Source organism: Penicillium vulpinum (genome assembly GCF_028829585.1).
Source record: "Penicillium vulpinum strain IBT 29486 chromosome Unknown utg000001l_segment0_segment0, whole genome shotgun sequence".
NCBI lineage: Eukaryota > Fungi > Ascomycota > Eurotiomycetes > Eurotiales > Aspergillaceae > Penicillium > Penicillium vulpinum.
The window spans coordinates 7,544,060-7,570,455 of NW_026643241.1; the positions used below are offsets into that span (position 1 = coordinate 7,544,060).

Sequence of the window (26,396 nt, forward strand, 5' to 3'; positions counted from 1 at the left end):
ACGCAATGCTCTAGGTAGACAAGATTGAAGGAATCATAGATATCGAGAAATTCTTGTAGGAAATATTTCTGCCTTATTCTCACTAATTTATATATATTAAAAAAGAAAGAAACACCCAAACCTGTAGATCGGAGGGGAAAAAGAGAACAGAGGCCTCAGGCAGCGCACAATCCCAGCCATCACAAACCCCTCTCCACTCTTCTCTCTCTCACTCTCTTCCTTCTTCCCTTCTCTCCTAATCCCAACTATATCCCCTCTAACCTCATTCCATCTTTCTTTTCTTTTCTTTTCCCCCCCCTTCTCCCCCAGGTTCCTTGTTTAATCTGTCACAATGGAGGGTATGTTATTCCATATGTGGCCACATCAGCAGCTTCCCCGGAAGCTGCCCCCCCTGTTTGCCAGCTTCGAATCTTGGGAATGGAAACTAATCGGTATATCCCACTATAGAAGAAGTTGCTGCTCTCGTCATCGACAATGGGTATGTGATATCCTTTTTCACCCGGAGCTTCTGGCTTGTGTTTGGGCCTGGTCGTCAAACCAGCCCGGTCGCGGTTGTCGCCACCCCTAATCCGCCACGATGGAATCCATCTCAATGGCGTTCCACCTCCCTCTATAACTGCCACATGGCGCTCTAAAGTCTACAAGAACTATGATGCTGATGATTTGCGATGTAGTTCGGGTATGTGCAAGGCCGGTTTCGCCGGTGACGACGCACCACGAGCTGTCTTCCGTAAGTCCAACCCCACAGAACATGACACCCCTCTCTTGCGAAAGCCATCCCACCAACCCTTGCGTCGGATGGCTCTTCCCCTCTTTTGCTTGGGAATCGCCTTAAATCTGAGGATTAAATAACTGACAAAATTCAACAGCTTCCATTGTCGGTCGTCCCCGTCACCATGGGTAAATAATCCCCCCCTTTTTTTTGGCTCGTTTTGGTCGTATATGCTCTATACAGCCAATTCGACCCCTAATGAAGCCAAAAAAAGTACTAACATGGGCGCAGTATCATGATTGGTATGGGTCAGAAGGACTCCTACGTTGGTGATGAGGCACAGTCCAAGCGTGGTATTCTCACGCTCCGTTACCCCATTGAGCACGGTGTTGTCACCAACTGGGACGACATGGAGAAGATTTGGCACCACACCTTCTACAACGAGCTCCGTGTTGCCCCCGAAGAGCACCCCATTCTCTTGACCGAAGCTCCTATCAACCCCAAGTCCAACCGTGAGAAGATGACCCAGATTGTGTTCGAGACCTTCAACGCACCCGCTTTCTACGTCTCCATCCAGGCTGTTCTGTCCCTGTACGCCTCCGGTCGTACCACTGGTATCGTTCTCGACTCCGGTGACGGTGTCACCCACGTTGTCCCCATCTACGAGGGTTTCTCTCTTCCCCACGCTATCTCGCGTGTCGACATGGCTGGCCGTGATTTGACCGACTACCTGATGAAGATCCTCGCTGAGCGTGGTTACACCTTCTCCACCACCGCCGAGCGTGAAATCGTCCGTGACATCAAGGAGAAGCTCTGCTACGTCGCTCTCGACTTCGAGCAGGAGATCCAGACCGCTTCCCAGAGCTCCAGCCTCGAGAAGTCCTACGAGCTTCCCGATGGACAGGTCATCACTATTGGCAACGAGCGCTTCCGTGCTCCCGAGGCTCTGTTCCAGCCTAACGTTCTTGGCCTTGAGTCTGGTGGTATCCACGTCACCACCTTCAACTCCATCATGAAGTGTGATGTTGATGTCCGTAAGGACTTGTACGGCAACATTGTTATGGTAAGAAAAGCCTCCCGGGTTGAACTTGTCCAAGATCCGTACTAACATATACCTCTTTTCTTTTTAGTCTGGTGGTACCACCATGTACCCCGGTATCTCCGACCGTATGCAGAAGGAGATCACTGCTCTTGCTCCTTCTTCCATGAAGGTCAAGATCATTGCTCCCCCCGAGCGCAAGTACTCCGTCTGGATCGGTGGATCCATTCTGGCCTCCCTGTCGACCTTCCAGCAGATGTGGATCTCCAAGCAGGAGTACGACGAGAGCGGTCCTTCCATCGTTCACCGCAAGTGCTTCTAAATTTATTGCAGCACTTTACTTCTCGTATTCGCTCGTACTTTCCTGGTGTATCAAAAAGCAGGATGGAGGCACTGGTGGATTGCAAGCGTTGTTGGACTCGCATTATCAAGCGGATAGCCTGAAAATGGAATCTCGATTTTAGTGGAATAGAGTCGGTCGTTTTCTTTTTGTTACTCTTTACCTTACTCTTTACCTCGATCTCTCTATCCATCCATCTCTGCTTTGAAACATTTTACGTTTGCCCTTCTTTTTTTTCTTTCCTCGTTCAAATCCGCTGTCCCGTCCGCCTCTCTGATTGTTTTGCCTGGACGGGTCTCTGGCGCTGCGGCCACAACGGTCTACCTGTAGGGCGAAGATGTATATGGAGTTGGCTATAGGGCTTAGGTTACATTTTCATTTTCTCTCGACGTTTCCTACTGACGTCTGTCTTTGTTCTAACCCCTTGCGTTTTCTACCAAATTGTCCGACCTTGTCCGTAGTTTTAACGTGAGTGACTTCAAATCTTCCACTGCTTTGTTGTACTTTTCTAGAAACGCTGTCGACAATCTTGTTGAATTGCGGTGTCATGTACTCTATCTTTTTCGGACCTCGTTCTGTCTTGACCTTTATATAGATCTTTGTTATGACCGATATACATCTTCCCCGTCATTCGATCAGTCCGTGTAGATATGCTGAGCACTAATTAAACAAAGTAGGAAGTAACAAGAAATAGCAACCTTGAATATATAACTACCCCTTCCGCTTCGTCATGACAAATACTCGACACCGTTACCTAGATCTGATATTGTAGTCAGCTCTCGAATTAAGCTCGTTTTCTTCTTTGCTCATTTGCCCTAGGCATTTCGAAGTACACGTCTTGATTATTAGAAGACACATGCTCACCAGTGGAATCGGCACTTGTTGTTACCAGCTACGGGCTTATTCGACAGAAGCGACGGGTCCCACTGATAATATCGTCCTCCCATAGTAACGCCAAGACAGTCGTCAATGGAACATTCACCTGTGATTTTACCGACAGACATTTGCCGGTTGTTTTGTCGAAGACGATGTCGAGTAAAGAGCAAAAGTCGGGGTGAGATAAACTGGCACGGACGATGATATACTGTATATATTTACCTTGATCTGATCTCCCGCTCTACTCATCTAGGCACTATGGCAATACTTGGTACCAATGGGTGGGAATTATGGATAATAATAGTCTTCCTATATGACCCGATGGTTTGTTAACTTCTATCTGCTTCGTGTAGAGACATATATACAGGATCATGTCTGTATTGAAGTTGTTAGATTTAATAAATATTAGATATATAGAGAAGAAAAGAGATAAAATAGGCTATGATACGATGTTACTAGACTAAGCATATTCTAGAGCCCTTCATTTGACAACTGAGAACGGAACTAGATGTTAGCCAGAGATCTCAACTGTCTTGAAAGGAGGGATGTCAAAGGGTTTCCGGGAAAGATTTGAATGACGGAGATGTTAGTTTAAGGTGGTTTGGAGAGGATTGGATGAGAGTAGAGTGAGAAGGGCGATGAGTACCAGACGCTCATAGGTGTAGACCTAACAAGCTGCATGTGCAAATTGCTGCTTTGGGGGAGTTTGATTGTGCACTGACGCATTGAAAGCCGCTTCCCTGGATGTGTGTGCTTCTAGAGTGTTAAGAGACAATAGCGATATCCTGGAGATAGGCTCGGCACCTGGCCCGGGAGTCCCATAGGATGTTGCCAATCTGGCGTTGAACGTAGGCAAATGATTTGGCGTTGATCATCACTATAACATGTAGGAACTCCTGACCCGTGACAACCTAGACATCTATGTTGTTGAGGTGCACTCGCCATTGGTAGAAGAATTTGGCGCCGATCAATGGAGACAAATTTTTTTCTTAAGGCGAGCTGGACCATTTCCTCCTGGCACAGCATGGGGTACATGCCTAGAACGAGATGTTTCTCTAAAATCAATAACTAGTCGACCCTTCTTTTGGAAAGTCAGTCTGTCAGCAAGGCCCGTTTCCTAGACGTGAGTATGAGAGATGTTTAGCGGATATAATGAAAAGGAATGGGAATTGGGAGTTGTCACGGGCAGGAGACCTTGGACCAGACTATCAGCTCAGTATTAAAACACACATCCAGTACACATATACAGATCGATCAATGGAATGCGTACAAAATAGTATGGATATATAATTTCATGCATATAGAAAAACCGAGATTAGTTCGGAACACATCCAAAAGCCCTATATTATGTTGAGCAGCAGAATAGGACGGGGAATACGAAAAACCAGAAAAAGAAACAGTAATCAAAAAAAAAGATCTATAAGATGGATAACCCAAGCAAATATTTTCTCCATCCATATATAAAAAAAAAAACATCACGCATCAACATCACCAACATCAAATTTTAACGTCAAGATCATAGAAATTACGCAGACCAAGACTCAAGTCCAGACAGCACACAGCCCTCTTCACCCTCACCGCGAGCACGCAGCTCACCAACGCGGTAGACAGTCTCGCCAGCAGCCTCGAAGGTCTGACGGATAGCGGCCTCAGAGGAAGATTCAACGGCAATAATCATACCAACACCACAGTTGAAGGCACGAGCCATCTCAACAGAGGAGACGTTACCGGCACGCTGGAGCCAAGTGAAGACAGAAGGCTGAGCCCAGGTGCTAACGTCAACCTGAGCAGTGAGGGTATCGGGGAGCATGCGGGGGATGTTCTCAGTGAGACCACCGCCGGTGATATGAGCAAGACCCTTAATGGCGGCACCGTGGGTGTTCAGTGCGTTGAGGATGGACTTGACGTAGATGCGGGTCGGGGTGAGAAGGGCACGGCCGACGGAGACGCCAGCGTCGAGACCGGGCATGGAGAAAGGTGCGGTGTCGGTATAGCTCAGGCCGGCACGCTCGACGATCTTCCGGACGAGAGAGTAGCCGTTGGAGTGGGGGCCGGACGAGCCGAGGGCGAGAAGGACATCGCCGGAGCGCATGTTCTCTGTGTGTGGGAGGATGGCACGAGCGTTGTCACCCGTGGTGTTGATAGCGCCGACGGCAGCACCGACAGCGTCGTAGGAGTCGTCAACGAAGAGGCCGGGCATCTCAGCGGTCTCACCGCCGATCAGGGCGCAACCAGCTTGGACACAACCCTCGGCAACACCGGTGACAAAGGCTGCAGCAGTGGCCACATCGAGGTGACCGCAGGAGTAGCAGTCCAGGAAGAAGAGGGGCTCAGCACCTTGGACGACAAGATCGTTGACGTTCATGGCGACGAGATCGATACCGACGGTGTCGTGGATGCCGATTGAGTGGGCGATCTTCAGCTTGGTGCCGACTCCGTCAATGGCTCCGATGAGGGTTGGTGAGTGAGGGTGGTAGACAGAGTTAGCAGCGGGCAGGGAGAAGAGGCCGCCGAAGCCGCCGATGATGGCGTCAGTGCCGGGGCGCTTGGTACGGCGAACGGAGCTCTTGATCTGGTTGACAAGCTCGTTGCCGGCGTCGATAGAGACACCAGCTTGGGCGTAGGTGAGCGAGGTGTTGGCAGTCTGGCGGAACGCGCGGTGGGCAATGTCCTTGCGGTAGAACATGTCCTCGAAGCTGATGGTCTTGATTCCTTCGTAACTCTTAGCGACGGCCTCCTCAAGGGTCGAGGCGGTGGCTGTGGAAGCGATTACACGGCCTCCAGAGGTCTGCAATTCATTGCCAGATAAAGTTGTGCCAGCGTGGAAGATAAGGGTTCCAGCAGGCTCGGGGGCCAGAGTGATGGTCTTGCCCTTGGCGTAAGCATTGGGGTAACCGCCGGCAACAGCAATGACTGTGGTGGAGAAGTTGGGCTCGATCTTGATCGACACACCGTCCAGCCAGTGGTCAGCACAGGCCACCATGATCTGTGCAAGATCGGTGTCCTTGCTGAGAAGCGGCAGCAAGGTCTGGGTCTCTGGGTCTCCACCACGGACGTTGTATTCAAGGACCTTGGGACCGTTCTTGGTCATCATGAGACCGGTGAACAAGATACCAACGAAGGGGAAGCCTAGATAAGATTAGCAACATGCTTTGGACATGTTTATTTTTCATCAAACGTACCGTCCTTTCGCATTCCGTCAACGGAAGGCTGAATAATGGTCCGGTCAATCTCATCCACAACCTCCTTCGGCGCAATGCGCGTAGGTGCATAACAGCCCATGCCACCGGTATTGGGGCCCTTATCACCATCGAAGATGCGCTTGTGGTCCTGCGCTGGGGGAAGCGAGCGGATAGTATAACCGTCACTGAAAGTGAGGATACTCAGCTCATCACCTTCCAAGCATTCCTCGATCACGACCTCGTCGCCAGCCTTGCCGAACTGGCGGTCCACCATCATTTCCTTCAAGGCCTTGTGGGCCTCCTCTTTGGTAGTGGGCATGATCACACCCTTACCACCAGCAAGGCCATCGGCCTTGATAACCACATTGTGCGACACAGAGTCGAGATAGCGACGTGCGGACTCATAGTCAGAGAAGTTTCCGAATTCGGCGGTGGGGATCTGATGGCGCTGCATGAAGTCCTTGGAGAAGGTTTTGGAGCCCTCCATGCGGGCAGCAGCCTTGGAGGGACCGAAGCATCGAATACCGACTGTTTTCAAAAGGCATTGTTAGAATTATTCAAATCAATTGGCATAAAAGGGGGGGAAGATTTATAAAAAAAAAAAAAAAAAAAAAAAACAGCAAAAAGGTGGCATGCGTGACTCACCAGCCTGGAAGTAGCCCTGGATGCCATCAACGAGAGGTGCCTCGGGGCCTGGCACCACGAGGTTCACCTGGTTCTTCTGTGCGAAAGCCACGAGGCCGGGGTAGTCGTCACCCTTAACATTGGCATTGGTGATCTTGCTGTTGCCCTGGGCTGTGCCACCGTTTCCGGGAGCGACATAAATGATGTCGACCAAGGGGGACTCGCTCAGCTTCCAGGCAAATGCATGCTCACGGCCACCATTGCCGACAATGAGGATGCGCAACTGTTCGGAGGCCATGGTTGGAGCAGGGTCTCGACTATGGTGGTGTTAGCAATAAGTATAAGTATGGGTGACCTCCGCGGGGTATGTGCCCCTCCTCAATAAAAGTGAAACATGGAGCGATGGAACGGCGGAAGCAATTGGGAAAATCTTGATAATGAAGGAAATCACCACTTTACTCACCTCACGGAGACCTGAGAAGCAACTTGAAGCAACTTGTATGCGGGAATGGAGAGTTCCAAAAGTGTTAAAGTTTCAACTTTTTTTCTGCCCTCCGGCTGGGTGTTTCTCCGACCCCAGAATTTCTACCCTGCGATTCTCGGCTGAGGCAAAATATTTGATTTGGATTAACGGTGGATTATGGATTTGACAGTTTAGCACCGATATGTTTCATACTATTTTTTATTATAGTACTACTACTAGATAAAAGCGCAGGATTCTATACGGAGTACGGAGTACAATTGCGAATAAACAACTCTCGTGCGCTACAAGTCTAGGAGACATGGATTTTGTAAACATTTAATAATACTATGGGTGCTTGAGCCCAATTGAAATATTACATATATATACAGACCAATATCCAATCCTCTCATGTACTACGGAGTACTACTTATAGGTATATTTTATCTTCGATATCAAATATCGACACCCCAGGCACCGAGATAACAAAGCGGTGACTACAATCTTCCGGCAGAAAAAAAAGCCGGAGAGGCAATTCGCCCGTGGCGTATTGACGGTTTTGATTGAATTCTAGAATTCTCAAATTCTCGAATCGACTACATTTTCAGGACTTCTACATTTATACCCTTTTCCAAATTAAACCACCAACCGTTGACCTGAATGTTTCGGACCTCTTTACGGCCTATCTCAGGCCGTTCAAACCGACATGTTTGGCTCTCTTTAGTTAGCCCTGGCGCGCCCAGTTTGCGCCAGTTCCACCGCATATCGGCACTCCGTATAGACTCAAGCGAAATAAAGTTGGAAACTGATTCAATTAACGCGTCAACCGAACCTCCAGCGTCACTGTCGCCCAATGTATGTCCTCAATTCCAAAGTACAGCGTGAGAACAGGTTCTGACAGTGTGTGCTTTAGGGTCAAATTCCAGTGACAGAAGATGCCGCCTCTTCTGAACCCAAGCCAACTTCGAAGTTGCATGATCTTTCACCGAGAGTACTCACTGCTGCTATGTGGGATGAAATGACAGCCTCGCAACGAAAGAATTACAGAAAGCGGCATTACGACGAGTACAAGAAGTTCAGGCAGACAAGGCTAGCCAACAGAGAAATAAAATCAGTCGGAGATCAAATCAAACCCAACAAAGCAATTGAGTCTGAATTGGCGCCGATCGAAGCAGCAAAGAAAGAGGCAACACCACCATCAGAAGCAGCACGGGTGGAAGCAGAACAAATTAAGGCCTTGCAGTGGAAGGTGAAGACAACGGACGTGGAAGCCGAACAGGAAAGAAGGGCCAATTTTCAGGAGGAAAAAGTGCTGGCCAGTGCTAATACCAAAGCCAACCTTGCGGCTGAAATTTTGAAGCAAAAGGAGAAAGAAAGCCAACTCGAAGCTGAGGTTCCAACAGACGGCCCAGCAGATACGTCGGCGGCCAGTGAATTCAAGGAGAGCACGCTCAGGCTGAATTCCACTAGCGATGTAGTCGCTCAAATATTAGAGACCAGCCGGAGGACCAGTTTTGTTGATCAGTATCCACCACCAGAAAAGGTGGATGAGCTAGCTCTTCTTGAAGAGCACGTTTTGTATCGTGAATACGGGTTTTTGGACCCGAAGTACAAAGAATTGCAATTGGAGGGTAAGTTTCGAGTCTTGACAGGAATTTGTTGAATATGGGCTAATGTTATACTGAAGAGGTGCCAGTCCCCATGCCTCCTGTACCACGCCTCGCCTTTGGTCTCGACCGAGTGCTTTTCAAGTGAGTTCTTGAGTTTACCCTAGTATTGATCGATATACTAAAAGCAGACAGTCCTGGCGTCTACCAGCTGCGTGACCGTCGATCTCTTGTCTACAATTTCGACCCCTATTTGGACCAGATCATGCCCGTGTCGGAATTTGACTATTCTACCTTGAAGCCGTACATCACCTCCTCTAAAGATGTGACGGCTTGCGAATTGACCAAGGAAAATGAAAAGAAGTACTACGGCTCGTCGTCGAGCATGACTGGAGTTCTCTCTCATTTCCATTATCTTCTGTCCGCGTGGCGGCCTGTCGACACTTCCAAAATGACCCAGGGTTTCATCGGCACTCAACGCAACTTCACGCGTCTCTGTCGATCGCCGACTGCCATGTTCCTTCTTTATAATGAGAAAGATGATATTTACGCTATTGACGCCGATAAGGAACACGACCGAACTAGTATCCTTTCGCACCTGGGCAAGTCAATGGAAAAGCAACTCACAATGCCAAAGGAACAGTTTGAGCGCTACCGCCGCAGTGATGCGAACAAGATCACCGCCGAGGAAGAAGCAAGCGTCCCGGAGTCATATCACTACACCACCATGGGCAAATTCCTCATGCGATCGCAACTTGACGCCTACGATCCCAGACTGCCAGGTACAGGCATGTTCGATTTGAAAACACGTGCAGTGATTACGATCCGCATGGAATCTGACACGTACGAGCGCGGAATGGGCTACGAAATCAGACGCCAATATGGCAGGTGGGAGTCTTTCGAACGCGAATACTTCGACATGATTCGCGCCGCCTTCCTCAAGTATTCCCTGCAGGTACGCGTTGGCCGCATGGACGGCATTTTCGTCGCGTATCACAACATCGAGCGCATCTTCGGTTTCCAATACATCACTCTAGGAGAGATGGATCAGGCTTTGCACGGCCAACCCGATACCGACCTCGGAGACACGGAATTCAGACTAAGTCTCAGCCTGTGGGAGAAGATCCTGGACAAGGCAACGCAGAAGTTCCCCAAGCAGTCTCTGCGTTTCCACTTCGAGACCCGCGATGCTCTCAAACCCTTCATGTACATCGTCGCCCAGCCTGTTACGGATGAACAAATCGAAGCCATCCAGTCAACGAACGAAACGGAAGTGGATGCCGTCACAAACAGCCTCCTCAACCCGGATCAGGTCGATGATAGCGAGAGCACAAAGCCCATCGAAGCCAAGGCCAAATCCGCTGCCGCCGCCCCCTTCCCCGCAGAGTCCAAGTTTGAGACGCCGGAATTCGATACCTCATTCGACATCCCAGGTCTTGACCCGGACTACAAGCCTGGAGCCAATCCTGGAGCCAATCCTGAAGCTGAGATTGAAGCCGATATTGAAGCCGATCTTGAGGCCGATCTTGAAGCCAATCCTAACCGCCAATCGGGCGAATACGACGAGAACGTGCTCGGAATGACACTCGAAATTCGTAACCATGTGAACGGAGAGATAGTGGACCGACCGGGAAACCAAAAGCTCTTCCTCAAATACGACAGATGGTCTATTGACTACCAGCTCAGCGAGCTTACGGTGGAGGAGACCAATAAAATTCTGTGCGGCATAAAAGATCGTCGTGATGTCTATAATGTCATAGAAAACGACGCAGACGACAGACAAAACGAGTTTTTCCAGACTTTGAGAAAGTTTACTGGCAAAGGACGTGCTTTCCGGAAGCGTCTGGATAAAAACGACAAAAAGCGTGGGATTCTTGTTTATAAGGATACTCACACGCACACTGTCTAGGTTGTTTTTGGGATGGAGGATTGGGGGTGAGGTGGGAATCCTCTCTTGTAAAGTATTAGATTAATTCCTCTCGCATTTTCCTGTACTTTATTTTTGGTACATTCGTGGCGTTGTTTTCATTACATAGTCAAACTGGAATGCGTTTTGGTTGGAAGTTTTGGGTTCTGTCATTGCAACTATGTACAAATATCGAGCTTATGAAAAGGAGGAAGGGTGGTTGTTTGGGATCTGAGAAGTATATATACATATATACATTGAACGTTGTATTATATAGCATCTACCACACAGCTCTCCAGACAAAATACGCTTAAACTACACAATCTCAAGGCCAGAAAATCAAACAGAAAGGAATGGTGTTTCAATGCCTATCCAAACAGTATTCAAGCCAGAGTAAGGAACAACCACAAAGAAAACACCTCTATCAAAATGAATAGTAAAACAGCCCAAAGCCCCAGTCCCAATAAACATTAGCCGCTGATGCACGCCACTAACCCGCAAAATGAGGACACGACCTTCCAATAAGAGTAAGATAGCAAAGAACAACAGGCTTAGGGCACAATAACACGGCAAGGAGGATATCGATTGCCTTTGTAAGAGATATTGGCATATGAGAATTGAAAATGAGCAATGAGTATGGAACGCCTGGAGAATGCGGTGCCTCTGTAAAAAAAAAAGAAATTGGAACGCCAGGGTATCAGTGCCGACTGGCCGGTTTCGAGAAATGGGATATTGGATGGGGGTTGAGTTAATGAGTAAGATAAAAAATATGATTCACAGGGAGAAGGGGAAGAAATAAAAGGGTGAAAGTATGCAATCGAAACCCTGGTTCGTCGTATATATGTACTGCGGGAGCCAGGGTCGTTTTGTGTTGGGTGAGGCGTGGAAGATTCTGTACAGGGTAGAAGAGGAGGTATTTTGATATGTTGATGGGTGCAAGGAAGGCTACTGGAGTTCTCCCAGGTCAAGCTTTGGTGGTGCCCAATCTAGCTGAGGTGGCTTGTCGTTGTTGACGTACACAGGCGAGGGGCGCACTGCATCCGCACGGCGACGTTCTCTCAACGCGGTTCCGCTGAGGAAGCCTCTCAAAGTAGATGAGGCGACACCATAAGCGCTTCGCGCACTGCCGGCGCCTATCGAGGCGTTACTAGAATAACTGCGTGCACTGCGGACGCTCTCTGCCTTTCCAACTGCTGGGGGCACGGCTGGAACTGGGACAGCTAGGCGAGGGGCCGGGGTTGAAGAACCATAACCAGATGGACCGAATTGTGCAGCAGCAGCGGTATGAGGGCGTCGTGTATTAGATGTGAACCGTTTTGGTTGAACGGGGGTAGACTCGTTGTTCGACGAGGACTGGGACAGGGAGTCGGATGTCTCTGAGAGTTGGATGGCAGCAGGAGACTCGTCTGGTGGGGACGACGTTCGGATCTCATCTGCTGACACGGAGACGTCAAATTTGAGATTTTCAAGCATCGTGCCCAGGCTCGCTGCTGTTCCGGGTCGGCCATCACTGGAAGAATCATCATCAATTTCCTCTATCCCATGGGCAATGTTGTAGTTGCGGAGAAGATATCGATTAAGCCGGGAGACTTCCATGTCCCATCTCTCGTTTAGAGACTTCAAGACTAGTTCAACGTTGTGGCTAGCAAATGGAGAGTTTTCCAAGGCCAAAGCGACACTGGGCGGTGGTGTTTTGCTCAGTTTGTGCCCTTGTCCCCCTTGACCGACGCTCATCGCTGCATACAGAGAGCGACGGACCGAGTTTGCCGTGGAAGCTTGGTTGCTGTTGCTAGCTTCCCATCGAACATGATCCACCTCTCGGCGTACTTTGTCCAATGACAGGACTCGATCCCGGTCCATGCAGGACAGCGTGAGAAGGGAGCGGTTGCATCGAAGGCCATTGACCAACACTGTAAAGGACTGCAGATTGATATCATTGTTCTCACAGTGTACTTCACGCAGCGACTCATTCTCCTCTAAGACAGAGGCAAGCGTATTTGCACCTTGAAGACCAAGTTTCTGGTGCTCAATTCTCAGGACCTTTAGAGAGGTATTTTTCTTCAAGCCAGTCAGTGCAAGGTTGAGGCCAATGCCGAAGCGTGCAACATCAAGATGCGCATTGTCACCGCTAATGTCCAAAACCTCAAGAGTCTCATTATCCTCGAGCATCACCTGCAACGATCGGCAGGTCTCGGGGCTAGCATCGTATGGGAGCGAAGCCTTCGAAATATCCAAGAACTTGAGGGTGGTGTTATTCCGAAGTGAATCCACCAGCTCGCGGAAATGGTCTTCTTTCTTGAAATCAATCATGCGCATTGACAGATGCGAGGGAGTCTTATTCTTCGCAATAGCATTGAAAATGTGAGAGCAGCCGTTATCAAGCCGGTTCTCATTGACATGCAGATGAAGACTGCGCGGGGCATCAGGTCCAATGGACATCGAGTGCATAAACATAGCCACGTCTTCTCCGGTTAGACCACACTGATCAAGACGAATCACACGAAGGTTTCGAGAGCGATCGCTGGCTAGATAAGTAGCAATAGCATCCACGGTCTCACGGTTCACAGCCGTCCGGCTGAGAGCCAGTTCTTCGAGTCGCCAGTTGAACAGCATTTCAGCCGTGATGAGCGGATCGGCACCAGACGTCCGTGAAATGCGGGATAAATTGATTTTGCGGATTTGTCCGAAGTAGCCAATATATTGCTGGAGTACATCGGGATTCAGCCGGCCCTGCACACCTGAGATGTTGATAGCCTCGAGTGTGGATTCTTGTGCGACGATAGTCGACAGAAGAAGGTCTAAATCATGCACGGATAATCCACAGTCTCCGACCTCCAGAGCTCGCAGGTGGCTGCGCCTTTGCGAAGCCGCATCGACAAGATAGTCCAGATCGGACTCACCCAGCTTGATGCCGTTGAGCACAACCCAGTCCACGCTGGTCAATTCTCGGCGGCACAGGGGGAAAATTGCTTCTGGGATTCCGCAGCCTGGGTCACGAGTACCCTTGTCGAGAGTTGGTGTCGGTATTCGTGTAAGGCAGTGTGAGAAATCCAGTCGGCGCAGCCATTTGCTTTTGAGAGCCAAAGCACGCACCTCTTGCGAGAGAATACCCAGACTTGCCTGGCCTGGAATATGCACCGAGGCGCCTCCTCGGTCGAGATGGACGTCGGGATCAACCCCATGGATATCACGAAGGCCCTGCAATGCATCAAGATTGACTCCGCGGAACGATATTGACCGGAAAAATTCATTGTAGCGAAGTGTGCGCATGACGGCAACCAGTTCAAGAGCGGTGTACCGTGGAGTTTTCGGGGAAGCAGGCTTCAGGAGACGGAAGCATGGAGCATCCTCGCATTCCTGGTCGATTGTGTATCGAATATTTGATGTGTCAATGTCATAACTGGCGGAGTAGGCAACCAGCGTTCGGTCGAAGCATCCATAATCTTCATCTAAAGCAACAGGCAGGAAGTTATTGTCGTTTTGCAATTCTTTCGGAACAACGAATTCGTACGGCTGTCTTGTCCACAATGGACGGAGATATTCAGTATGTTGTCGGATCCAGCAAGCGACTTCAACAGAATGAACAGAGGCCAAGAACACATTGAATGATTTCTTGAGAGGAACCCTGAAAGTCAGATGTAGACTATCGTCACCGTACTCCATCGACAAACCAGTCAGGTTCATCAGACCAAACGAAGTACCGGACTCCCAGTCTGACAGGGATACGACCGATGATCGATTGGTTGTCTTCTGCATAGGCAACAAATGAAGCTTGTGTGCGCCAATCGCAAGATAGCAGCCCGTGGGGGAGAGCTTGGTCAGGTCATCAGAGGAAGAGCGGGTGATTGACTTGCTAGACGCAATTTGAATGACTCTGAACATACGGAACACCTCCGGGTCGTAATCTCGCTCGTGTTCCAGCATACGAGTTACATAGTCAATCGATCCCCTGCTAAATGGCATTGGACAATTTGCTCTGGCCATTTGGGCGGCTTGGCGAATACCCACCATCCAAAGGTTTAATTCTTGCAGATCAGATGTCTGCATCTGAACCAATGTGGCTTTGTGTGTGCGCTCATCGAGATAGGCTACCTCGACCGATGGAGACAACCGTGCATCCTCCAGCATGTAGACCGCAATTATGCTGTTTAATGGGATTCCGGCAGATGCATCTCCAGCCGCCATGAATTGCATGTCCTGCAAAGAACTGACCGAAGCCACCGATTGGCGATGGGAAGCCGGAGCCCGGGTATAGGAAGCGGGAATAGAACCAAAGACATCCGCAGCTTTGCCTTGGTTCTTAAAGCGAATAATGTGCGTATCTGTAAGGACCAAATATTGACTCTTTTTCCTCCACATACCTCCAGTCGTCTGGACTTCTCCGTGGTGGAGGATTGCAGATGACCAGATCCCATTTCGGGGACTAGCCATTGTTTGCTCGTCCGTCACCGAGGCCACCGAGGCACTCTGAGGTTCATCATCTTCCCATGAGTGCAATGACCTCAGAGATCCAAAAACCGAGGTTCGCTTTTTTTGTAGCGACTTCCTTCGCGGGCGAGGCGTTGTTTCGTTGACAGGTGTGGTTGCTGAATAGCCAGCGGTGTCGGAGCCAGCTGTCCCAGGGCGACGGTTATTCGATCCATCGGACCCTCTGTTGGGACTGTGAGAGCGGCCAAAGAAGCCAGAATTTCGCCGGGTTTTCTTGTCTCGGGTCAAGACATCATCCGAGGGTGTTCGGTCATGGAGTGCCGGCCGGAGGGGGGTTGGTATTGAGAGGGATGGGCTGAACACACTCAAGCTCTTTCTTCGTTGTCGTTTGCCGATAATTTCAGCCATGTCGGGTTCGGGGGGACTAGTACAGAAGCAGGGGGGGGGGGGGGGAGATTGCGTCAAGTGGAGAAGTAGCGGCGCGAGTGTACTGAGAAAGTAAGCTTATCTCATTGACGACCTCAACGTCGTTCGTACTGAGGATCAATTAGCAGTTTGAAAAGTCATGGGGAGCTAATATTGAAAGTGTGAAGAGGGAGGGAAGCTTAGAGCGGAGAAAGAATGAGGGGAAGGTAGCACATACTGCAGACTGTCACAGCGCCATGAGAAGCAATTAGCATGCAATTGCTAGAAGCTAGGAAAAAAATCTTCCGATTGAAACAGAAGCAGTGACTATATCTAGGATAATCTTTCCCCAGACACAGGAACCTGTCAACAGTGCGATCAAGTGATGGTTGCGGAAGGGGCAAATCTCGCCACAATACTTGATATTAGGCAAGCGATCTAATGTGATTTGATAGGTCTTCCACCTAGGATGAGATCAGATTAGAGGAAAAAGATAAGAAATCAGATTGAATGCGGAAGTGAAAATGAAAACAGCGTGAATCCACAGGGATAACCCTCAATGGGGAAGAGAAAAAAAAGGAGGAAGAAAAGAATAGAGAAATGGACGGATGCAGTCCAACTGTAATGATCAACTGGAGATGTTTCAGCTCGCCTTCGGTTTTTTTTACCATTTTTCTATTCTTCTTGTTTCTGTGGTTTAATATATAATATTTAATTTATATTCTACTTCAGTGGATAGACTTGCTTAATATTTTAAGCTATTAAATTAAATCTGTTCAATATGCCGCTTATTTACACCCAAAAGTGAGAAATCTAAGACATTCAGACTCGCATATCTCTTACGGAGTACGAAAGTACCACGTAAGAGGCGCTCCACCAGAGCCTTCTAAGGTAGATAGTTCCGCTTAGTAGGCATCTACAGGGATTGTTGCAGTATAACTAAATTAGCCTCTTTGTACGGAGTAACCATCTTCGGTATACAGACTCTTGGACTTATTGGTGATCCTCAGTCTTTGTACTTCAAAATAACCTTAGGAGCTATATACGATGCCCCTTACACGATCTACACTGCAATTAACAACACGATCATAGGCCAATCTCGGGATCCACCCCCAAAGTATGATCGGCGCTTACGGCGCTCCACGATGGTGGTACTTCCGTAGGTTCCGTTAGGGGTAACTGATATCTCGGGCCCACGCAAAATGAAGCCCAATGGATCAGCATGGCAATCAGGGGTATCACCCCCGGGAATCTGGCGTCATCGATAACAGACTTTATGCAAGATCAGCGGTCGATGGGCGCAGCTACGGAATATTCACCTCGATTCTGTGAGGCTTGCAGGGTTGGGAAATGACTGGGAAATGAGATTCAGCTTATCCGGAGGTTCCGACGAAGTGGCGAATGTATTGTGTTCGTGTAAAGCTCCAAGCTCCAAGTTCCAAGCCCACATAGCTGCAAAAACTAAGGGGGCAATATATCTTGAAGCTCTTCATTACCGACGATTCCCCTGTGCTCTTTCGGCTTCCACTCGCTCTGCACGTTTGATTCGTCTCACTAGCTCGATGTATTCTGTCACGCGTTTCTCTTGCCAGATACAACCACCCAGAGTCATAGCTGCAACTTGCAGAAAGACCTTGAATTGTGGCGTCAGACCACGGTAGACACGAGATCCCGGAGATATCCAGCTTGAGAAACCTTCCAGGGGACGGTGGAATAGTCGTGAGCGAAGATAATCGCGGGAGAAGATGGATGGGCGTGGACGGGGTTGTGTCGCGGGATACGCGGGCGGACTTGGTGCGGAGAAGACGAAGGGGTGGGGTAGGGCAAGGATCATATGAGCTAGGATGGAAACAGAGCCAAACTTAAGGACATTAGCAATTGCACTAGGACTTCAGGAATTGGAGGCCCGGTGGCTTACGCGGAAAACGCCGGTCATAAAGCCTTGAGCAGCTATCCAGGAAATCTCATCCGGGGGTTCAATGCCGCCCTTTTGGCTAGACGGTGCTGACATCCTGATATATACAGTCGGCAAGTGTATAGGGAACAAGAGGGGCAAATCTAGCCTTGGACAGGAATTGAGATTGCTGCCGGTTCTTATCGAAGCCGAGCTCGGCGAGACGATAAACAAAGTACAGACAAGCAAAGGAAGATGAGTGTTTCAGGCCCTAATTACAATATCAAGGACAATATTGATATCAGGGATGTCAAGAAAAAAAAGCCTGGACCAGCCAGTGTGTTAAAACTTACTCAAAAATAAGTTCTCAAAATAAGGTCTCAAGTGTATGTACCTCCCCCATACTAAATAGCGGATCAACGATTCTCCAGCGGACGAGTCAGACCAAAAAGAAATCCGATTATCGGTCGAACCCATCTCCAAAAAAACCAACTTAATTCAATTTGTTAATTCAACCTACACAAAATCCCTAATCTCACAATGTCCCTCCCCGCACGTACCGCGACCATCTCGCGGTCCACCAACGAGACCAAAATCCAAATCTCCCTCTCCCTAGACGGCGGCGTCCTCCCACCCTACGAACCCTCAACCCACTTCCCCGCCCCAACAGACCCCAAAGAGGCTGAAGCCTCCAAGAAAGGCATTGTGCCACCCAAGGATGCCGGCCATGCCACACAATTCACCCCGACCCAGCAAATCACCATCAGCACAGGCATCGGGTTCCTAGACCACATGCTGCACGCGCTTGCCAAGCACGGCGGGATGAGTCTTGCGGTTCGGGCGAAGGGTGATTTATACAGTGAGTTCTACCCTGGACACCATAATAAACCCTAAAATATATACTAACAACCTCCAGTCGACGACCACCACACAACAGAAGACACCTTCCTCGCTCTGGGCGAAGCCTTCACATTGGCACTTGGCGCACGGCAATCTCTCGAGCGTTTCGGTCGCGGCGATGCGCCTCTTGACGAGGCTCTCTCATGGGCAGTCATTGATCTTTCCAGCCGGCCGTGGGCAGTTATCAACTTGGGTTTCCGACGTGAGAAGATCGGTGACTTGAGCACTGAGATGATCACTCATGGCTTGCAGAGCTTTGCGCAGGCTGCCGGCGTTACCTTGCATGTTGGTTGCACGTACGGTGACAATGACCACCACCGCGCGGAGAGTGCGTTTAAGGCGCTTGCTGTTGCCATTCGCAATGCTTGCAAGCGTAGGGTTGCTGGTGATGTCGGTGCCGGTGATGTTGTTAGCACCAAGGGTGTTTTGTAAGGGGGTTGGACTGTTTAGATATATAAAAGTGTTATGAATGAGATGAGATGGATATACAGCGTGGTTCTACTTATTACATAGTGCTGATTAGAGCGGTGCAGTCGTGTGGCTAGCTTGAAATGAAACGCAATGAGTTCGGTTCTTTTGAATATAACTTCATTTCTATTTTATGCCATAAAATGATTTCCGTAATCCATCAATCATCAAATATAAAACACCGAATCTCTAACCCAGCAAACACAGTAAGTAATCAACATCAACACCAAAGCTGGAGAACCAACTTCAAACAAACCAAAACACCTAAACCATAAATCTCAACCCCAAACCCTGACTGACACCAATTCAATATTACCATCTAAACACCAATCGCCTCAATAGCCCTCTCCCAATAATCCCTCCGCTCATCAGTAACAGAAGTCCCCACGCAATCCGAGATAAACCTCTGCCACCCCGTCTCAGAGCCATGTGCAAGCGCATTCCGCACGCTCTTGGAGCACTGCGTAGTAAGGAACCAAGCACCCGAGCCAAAGTCCGTAGCAGCATCGCTGCGGAGGAGATCAAGTAGATCTCCCGGGCTGTTGCTAACGCCGGGGAGTTTGTCTTTTATTTCAGGTAGAGAGGATGCGTATTTTTTGTTGAAGGATGGTGATTGCATGTTGCGTGCTGGAGTAACATGGTCAGCATGCATGTAGGGAAAATGGGTGTTATTGCATGGGATTTCAATGTTGCATGGGAAAGAGTTAGGGCTAGGGAAGATTCGGTACGTACTGCCCTGTCCGGCAACACCGGGGAAATGATTCTTGTTATACTTGAAATCCTCACTTTCAAACGCCATAAGACTGATGATGGCAGCTTGCTCAGCCTGAGAGGTTACTTTGTATTTGTCGAAAGATTTGGAAATGAACTTTGCTGCTTGTTTTGCTGTGGCGCATTCGCCTTTTGCTGGGGCTTTAGTGCAGGATTTTGATGTTGGGGCGATGGCGAGGAGTTGGGATTCTGTTAGGGCGGCACTGTGTGTGAAGAGGGAGAAGGGAAGTGGTGTTGCGGTTGTTTGGATGGTGAAGGTTAGAGTTAGGGAGAGGAGGAGGGTTTGGAGGTGCATTTTGTGGGTGGCGGAGGTATAGTAGAATGGACGATAAGTTCCTGGGTAACTATATCATGTAGGGAACAAGAATAACAAGGATATAAAGTGTCGAGGATGAATTATATAGATCGATAGTATAGAACCTTGGAAAGGGATCTTATTTCTGTGCTGGGACTAAGGAGCAGTAAAGCAGATTGTCTTTATAAGTCCTCGCACATGTCTGTTAGAGGCAGAAAAGGCATGAAACAAGGGCTTGCATTGTACAGGGCAGCTGGGACATATAAAGGGGAGGCGGAGGTAGGATATCCCGTTGTGTGTAGTGTGTACATTGTAGGCTGGACGTGGAGAATGCCAGGCGTGGACCGAAGTATGTAGATGACGGCAGAGGCTGATATCCAGGAGTACCAAATGATGGAATGCCTGTTTGATTCAACAATAACACATGCTAACTATATTCCGTACTATTTTTAAAAAAATACCAAAGTCCTAGATTGATAGGACACTTAGAAAGCTTATCGTTGGCGATGCAAGGCACGGTGTTGTCATTGGAGGGAGAAATTAGGGTTTCAAGACTACTGTTTTGGGATTGACGTATCAGATTCCTGGAGGGGTTTTGTTTCAAAATATCATTTCACTATAATTCCAGTTCTCTACTTTTTGATTTGGAAGATATTTGAAAGGCATTATTGATTCATCATTTTCCCATTTTCCCCGGAAATATTTGATCCGAGTGCATAGAGGCATGTCCATAGAATTCCACTGTCTCCCGAGAAGCGAAATCTAACTTGTTTACAAATCAATACACAAAAATAATAAGAATAGGGGACAGTGAAACAAGACCCGAGACACAGACACTTGTCTGCGCACATGTCCAAAAGCAAACCCAATTGCTCCAGGTGAGCATTCAATCCAGGATCCCGTCGCAGGATTGAGACACCATGCATAATGCGCTCGTAAACACAGAAAAGAAAGGCCAAAAGTTGTACAATAAATGCTGATGCAGAGATCATATCCGAAGCCATATCGTTACAGACAAATACACAAGCTGTAAAATGGCGAAGTTGCGGGTCGAGAAGTCAAATCTCTAGATCCTAGTCATCGCGACGTCCGAGTTCGTACGAGGTCTCTGTGACCCCACCTGACTCTTCATCTTCTTTGAAGCTGACGCGTCGCAGGATCGTGGGGACTGAGAGTCGCGAGAGTCGTGATGGCGAAGAGAGTCGCGACGGGATGATAGATGGCACCTTGGAATAGCGGTAGCGGTACTTAGCTCCTAAGAGCATGACACGTCCATAGCTCCACCAGAGACAGACTCCAACGACTCCAGCGAGAAGGAAGCCGCAGACCGTAAGGAAGAACCAGTGTTGACCCATCTGTGGGATATTAGCATTTGTTCCGGATTTCAATACTAAATTTGAGTCACTTACCCAGAAGATCAAGCGCGCATCCTTGCCATGCCAGCTGTTACCCCGGTGGTGGGTGAAGAAGCTCCAGGAGAACCTGTTGTACTCATCCTGCATCAGGATGCGCACGCGCCCAGCCTCGTTAGGCACCTCGCGCATATATTCTTTCCAGATGACGGACAGGAACAGCGGTCCGGTCGAGTACATGACTGTGATGTATGGGAGGAGCCAATGGCGATCGTACTTCTGCAGCACTTCGATCGTACGGAGGAAGAATGGATGTTGTGGTACGGAACCCATAGCGTCATTGGAGATACCAGTAGGTGCGGTGCGGCGTACCCAGGCGGGGTAAGCTAGAAGAGGATCTAAGCGACGGTTGCAGCCCTATTAAGGATGTTAGAAACGGAACAATCATAGTCTCTAGGCGGGGGTGTACTTACATCGTCGAGGTCAATGTATGTTCCACCGAAGTGTGCGAGAATGAAGTATCGAATAGAATCTGCGCGCTGAATAGGATAACTGTAGCCGTCGAAGGTGTCCAAGAACCAGGGGTATTCGGCGGCGATAAAGTTTCGCGACTTTTCGTCGGTCCAGAGCTAGTGACACATGTTAGGAACCTTGAATTCTACAGATCGGGTGTGAGCTTCGTGGAACTTACAATATATTCATAATCCGGGTGCAAGTCAATGCAACTTTGTTGAGCTTCTGCCCAGACCTCTGGAATGGTCTCGTTCTTGTATGTTTGGTGAATGATCTTAGGAATAATTTGGGGGCGATGCTCGATCAGGCTAGAATTTGGCGAGGGCAGCTCCGCACGGTGTATAGCGTCGGCGGCGGCATCTTCGAATAGTAGGGCCAGCAGCGTCGAGACACTATGGACGAGCAAGGAAAGGATAAGGAGGTTGACGAGGATGAAGATCAAGAGACCGCGCCGCATGATGGAGAGAAAGGGCCAAAAATAGGGGACAACCAATTGAACCCCAACAATTCAATTTAAGTCGTAAAGTCGTATTTCAAAGTGTTTCACGGACCCTTCAGGTCGTAGATAGTTAAGTCAAGGATGTAAGGATGTACAAAAGAAGAAATGCTGATCATAGAATGTATCAGGTAGACGATAGGAAGAAAAGGAGTATTGAAAGTATTGAAAAAGGGGACTAGTTCACGATAATATAAGGAGTGACGGGAGTGGGGAGACTTAAAGCTAAAAGGAGGAAAGGAGAGTATTAGAAAAATGACAATGAGGCAAAAAAAAAAAAAGGGAAGGTGACGAAGGGGAACAAGTTACGATAATACAGGCAACCTTGGGAAAAAGATTACGGGGGCTGAGCAGAAGGGGTGGCTGTGGTTCCAAGATTAAGCGGCTCATGTGGGATTTGATTGGTGTAATTTTAGTGGGGGCAACTTAAGGGATTTGTTTAACCTTTTTTCTGTTGCTTTCAAGATTAGAAACATTGAATTTGAGCTTGGGATTCAATATAGAGCATATGTACTTGATATAGTCTTATGGAATTGTTTGAAATTGTCATCCATATCATTATATTCAATATACACTACTTATACACACAAAACCTTATCCCTGAGTGTATAACTCTCAACGTCGCTAAAATAATCCAACTTTGCAAGGACTCGTCATTGTATTGTAAATATATTGCCGTGGGGAAAGAAAAAAAACCCCAGGCCGAGGTGAGCGATGTATTGTACTAGTCCTATTTAGGTAAGTACTCCTCCGTACCTTTTTTAGGCCGAGGCTAGTTTGCATATACTAGTCCATTATTGTACTAGTCCGCTCTTAACCGCTTAAGAGTTTAATTAACGGAGAAGGTTTAACCATAATCATCGGTGTAATTAACTCCGTGTTCCGTCTCCCTGTATTCCATACAAGATTGTACTATGTACATTGTAAATGTTATACATGTATTATTTTACTCCCGCCACACGTGTGGCGTGGATTGCATCCGTAGGCTTGGATAAGACCTCGGGAGCAAATGCTCTAGCTATGTGCACTAAATATATGGTACGGACCTCGGAAGCATAGAGATTATAATAATATTTTTTTTCTTCAAATTCACTCCCACGCGTAAAAGCAAAGAACCAAGCCTTGAAACGCCTTGGCCACAGGCTCGGCCAAGGTCATCCTAGCAGGTGGGAATTAGCACCGATTCGCCAAGCGAACCGCCACAGGTGTGATAGTCTCCATTGTCCGTATTATTAGCCTAAGGCCGTGTTCGTATATGACAGATATGTACCTATCAATAGACCTTCAATTCTTCTATAAAATGTATCGAATGAGGTTACCTCGGATGGAACCTTAAAAGACACAATTCTATTCTATTAGTACCTACCTAGGTAGTTAGTGCCTAGTTACCATGGATGTAACTGTGCACAAATGTACAATCCATTGTATATATTATGTATGTATTTCCATGGGAACGAAGCATTAGGTACCCCCCACTACACAATAACCAACGGTGAGGTTATGGTACACCGAACCTCCAGAACTGTTGAGGTTGCCACAGCCTAACCCACCTATTATCCGTTGGCCATATTCGCCAACTCTTTTTAACACTGGTGCCTATCGTCATACCATTTATTACAAGATCGGCACTACTCCAGTTTTTTGTTCTAAAGACATCTTGGTCGGATCTGACGTTCTTACTACCTTTAATCTCAAGTACATACTTTGTAACATATTAAAATATACAGCTCATGACAGATCTATATTATACTCCGATTCAGTGCATTATCAATCACCCTCAATTCCAAGGTGGCTAAACCCACTTATCACTTTTGGTACTTGGGTAATTGTAAAGTACCATTGCGCAGATCCTGCCATATATGTACTATGCTTATCACAAGCGGGGGATGTGGGAGGGAAAAACGGCGACGAATTACTCCTTTGGTACAGATTTTATATTAACTTGGTCCCGCCTAATGCATGTCCATATTCTATAATCAAGGTTATGTCCGTAGCAAGTCTGCATGTACTCTACACTGTACAGACATGTACTAGGATATACGTGGCTATTCCTCAGGCAGGGTAAAATCCCGACCTAAAAGCGCTGCATGGCACCAAATTGGTTTGGACTGAAATACAATGGAAAGATGGGGCTAATATGGGGCTAATATGTACACGAAATGCACGGGGCGCTGGGCGCTGTACGATGTATATTACCTCGTGGCATCCTTGGTCTGACGTCGTGGTTTCTAGATCGTGTTACAGCTCTTTCTAATAATAATCGGCTACTTAACATGATGTGCCCAGGTATGATGACTAGGCTGACTACGTCCAATGTTGTAGACTGTCTACCTGTTGATGATACCGCTGTATGCATATGCAAGATCAAGGCTGTGCAGGCCTGTAATTGACTTGGCATAGCCAAGCATAGTATGATCATGGCTGCCTGTAAGGGGGTTTGATAGTAACCGGTAATGCAATCGCACAATGTTGCTGTACTATATTTTACTTCAAAGCACATGAAAGTAAACAAACAGCGTCCGTTAGAGTTTCTAAGGGACAGAGCGAAGTCAGATGCTCTCGTACTTGGCTTTGGAGGTCATGGCGAAGGTTTGATACATGGTCATTTTAAGGTCTGCTGCGTCTGCATGCAGCTCTAAACGATATAACTAGAAGAGTAAAATGAAAATGAATAATTCGGGTATCGATGGCTATTCCAATGCCAAAACATATGCACGCTCTTGTAAACACAAAAGAAAACCGAGTCCTAATCCTTGCTTCTTTTACACAGATCACATTGAGCGAACTCACACAAGGGGCAACGTCCCACACATCATCAGATAAAAGGGAGCTGTTCTGGACAGACCCCTCGCTAGTGTCATACCACTCTTGGACACAGCTCTAATGTGGCCGCCAGTCTCCATGAATAGCCAGTCAAAACTCGCTGAATGTCGAATACTCTCATCCGGCGCGAATCCAACGAAAAGCCCGACCAAGAGACTCGCTGATGTCCAGCTTCCTTCCTTCCCTGCATAGCCCACAGTTTCGATATCAATAACCCAAAGCCAGCCTTGGGCAGAGGTCAAGGGCAGAATCAGATCCATTGCGCCCTCGGCTTTACTTATACCATTGAAACTCGACTTTCGTTGAAAGCAGTCTAGTTTCAAATTCCGTTCGATACCATAAGGAACCACAAGATTCCATTCCCGAAAAGCAACGCTTGATCAATACAATATGGCTCATCGAACCTCGGGCGCTGCCGCAGCCCCAAACTCGCGGTTCACATTAGCCGCACCCGTCGCACGCTCGTTTGGTCCCGGTGCGGGCTCAAACAGACGGCGCCACCAGCGAGGTGGGTCAAATGGACGGTGGCCACCATGCAGAGGCGGGTAGACATCGTTAAAGAAGTACCAGATATGACCGACGACAACACCGAGCATCTCATCCTTCGGCACGATCTTATGCACAACTACACTGAATCCCATTAGTACCCAGGGCAGATACGGAGCAGTGAAGACCAGCATCCCCAACAAACTAAGACGGGTGTCTGGGTTGCGCCGGGCCCAGATGTAGACCAAGCTAGACGAAAGCGCGCTTCCCAGGAAGGGTATTGAGAGGAAAGGTGAGATGATAAGGAGAGTAGTCATGGCGTAGAAAATCAACCATGCGAAGTGGGCCGGGGAGCGGCCGGATGTTTCTTCCAAAAGACGTGAGTAGCGCTGCAGGAAGAAGACGTGGAATAATAAGTCGAGATTGAGGGGTCCGAAATAGAGGAATGTCGTGAGTAGTCGCCAGTACTGCGATTTGACGTAGACGGAGCGGAAGCTGTAGAAAAGCTGGAACGGGGTCACGATGTGGCACTGCACCAGGACTGAGGTTGCGACGGTGGCTACCGTCCACCACCGGGTGACCGGTGGCATCTCATAGAACCATTGCTCGAGTGGAAACTGGCCTGGTTGCCCATTGTTCTCCCAGAGGGCGGCCATGGCGTATGGTAGGCGTGACTTCTAACGGAGGCGGAAATCAGAGAGAAAGCGGGAGTGAGGGCGGATGATCACCAGGAGCATGAGCACTGACAGCTCTCCAGAGTGCCTCCGGGGTACCATTCAGCGTATGACGGAGATAAGAACAGGTAGGCCACTTTATCGT

At 48.4% G+C, this 26,396-nt stretch overlaps 10 protein-coding genes across 10 annotated transcripts; 3 read left to right on the forward strand and 7 right to left on the reverse strand.

The window, feature by feature from the left end:
- Positions 1 to 331: 331 nt before the first annotated feature.
- On the forward strand, positions 332 to 2,073 carry act1 (actin; the record flags this gene model as incomplete). The annotated part of the gene is made up of 6 exons (XM_057250386.1): positions 332 to 338; positions 448 to 478; positions 675 to 730; positions 870 to 900; positions 1,004 to 1,775; positions 1,843 to 2,073. 6 exons carry the CDS (start codon positions 332 to 334, stop codon positions 2,071 to 2,073), a joined length of 1,128 nt encoding a protein of 375 aa, XP_057114818.1.
- Positions 2,074 to 4,492: 2,419 nt separating this feature from the next.
- Positions 4,493 to 7,071, reverse strand: ade1 (bifunctional aminoimidazole ribotide synthase/glycinamide ribotide synthase; the record flags this gene model as incomplete). Its single annotated transcript, XM_057250387.1, has 3 exons — positions 4,493 to 6,096; positions 6,150 to 6,677; positions 6,795 to 7,071. The coding sequence occupies 3 exons, from the start codon at positions 7,069 to 7,071 to the stop codon at positions 4,493 to 4,495; spliced, it is 2,409 nt and encodes an 802-aa protein (XP_057114819.1).
- Positions 7,072 to 7,893: 822 nt separating this feature from the next.
- Positions 7,894 to 10,749, forward strand: N7479_002691 (Pet127 family protein; the record flags this gene model as incomplete). Its single annotated transcript, XM_057250388.1, has 4 exons — positions 7,894 to 8,088; positions 8,147 to 8,864; positions 8,921 to 8,984; positions 9,036 to 10,749. 4 exons carry the CDS (start codon positions 7,894 to 7,896, stop codon positions 10,747 to 10,749), a joined length of 2,691 nt encoding a protein of 896 aa, XP_057114820.1.
- Positions 10,750 to 11,691: 942 nt separating this feature from the next.
- Positions 11,692 to 15,582, reverse strand: N7479_002692 (uncharacterized protein; the record flags this gene model as incomplete). Its single annotated transcript, XM_057250389.1, has 1 exon — positions 11,692 to 15,582. The coding sequence occupies one exon, from the start codon at positions 15,580 to 15,582 to the stop codon at positions 11,692 to 11,694; it is 3,891 nt and encodes a 1,296-aa protein (XP_057114821.1).
- A 1,489-nt stretch (positions 15,583 to 17,071) lies between these two features.
- On the reverse strand, positions 17,072 to 17,590 carry N7479_002693 (uncharacterized protein; the record flags this gene model as incomplete). Its single annotated transcript, XM_057250390.1, has 2 exons — positions 17,072 to 17,440; positions 17,498 to 17,590. The coding sequence occupies 2 exons, from the start codon at positions 17,588 to 17,590 to the stop codon at positions 17,072 to 17,074; spliced, it is 462 nt and encodes a 153-aa protein (XP_057114822.1).
- Positions 17,591 to 18,013: 423 nt separating this feature from the next.
- On the forward strand, positions 18,014 to 18,805 carry his3 (imidazoleglycerol-phosphate dehydratase HIS3; the record flags this gene model as incomplete). Its single annotated transcript, XM_057250391.1, has 2 exons — positions 18,014 to 18,332; positions 18,390 to 18,805. The coding sequence occupies 2 exons, from the start codon at positions 18,014 to 18,016 to the stop codon at positions 18,803 to 18,805; spliced, it is 735 nt and encodes a 244-aa protein (XP_057114823.1).
- A 355-nt stretch (positions 18,806 to 19,160) lies between these two features.
- N7479_002695 (uncharacterized protein) lies at positions 19,161 to 19,907 on the reverse strand (the record flags this gene model as incomplete). The annotated part of the gene is made up of 1 exon (XM_057250392.1): positions 19,161 to 19,907. The coding sequence occupies one exon, from the start codon at positions 19,905 to 19,907 to the stop codon at positions 19,161 to 19,163; it is 747 nt and encodes a 248-aa protein (XP_057114824.1).
- Positions 19,908 to 20,980: 1,073 nt separating this feature from the next.
- Positions 20,981 to 22,229, reverse strand: N7479_002696 (glycosyltransferase family 32 protein; the record flags this gene model as incomplete). The annotated part of the gene is made up of 4 exons (XM_057250393.1): positions 20,981 to 21,262; positions 21,317 to 21,676; positions 21,733 to 21,888; positions 21,951 to 22,229. 4 exons carry the CDS (start codon positions 22,227 to 22,229, stop codon positions 20,981 to 20,983), a joined length of 1,077 nt encoding a protein of 358 aa, XP_057114825.1.
- Positions 22,230 to 24,817: 2,588 nt separating this feature from the next.
- Positions 24,818 to 25,351, reverse strand: N7479_002697 (uncharacterized protein; the record flags this gene model as incomplete). Its single annotated transcript, XM_057250394.1, has 2 exons — positions 24,818 to 24,903; positions 25,132 to 25,351. The coding sequence occupies 2 exons, from the start codon at positions 25,349 to 25,351 to the stop codon at positions 24,818 to 24,820; spliced, it is 306 nt and encodes a 101-aa protein (XP_057114826.1).
- A 135-nt stretch (positions 25,352 to 25,486) lies between these two features.
- derA (putative ER-associated proteolytic system protein Der1) lies at positions 25,487 to 26,233 on the reverse strand (the record flags this gene model as incomplete). Its single annotated transcript, XM_057250395.1, has 1 exon — positions 25,487 to 26,233. One exon carries the CDS (start codon positions 26,231 to 26,233, stop codon positions 25,487 to 25,489), a length of 747 nt encoding a protein of 248 aa, XP_057114827.1.
- Between the last annotated feature and the right edge of the window lie 163 nt (positions 26,234 to 26,396).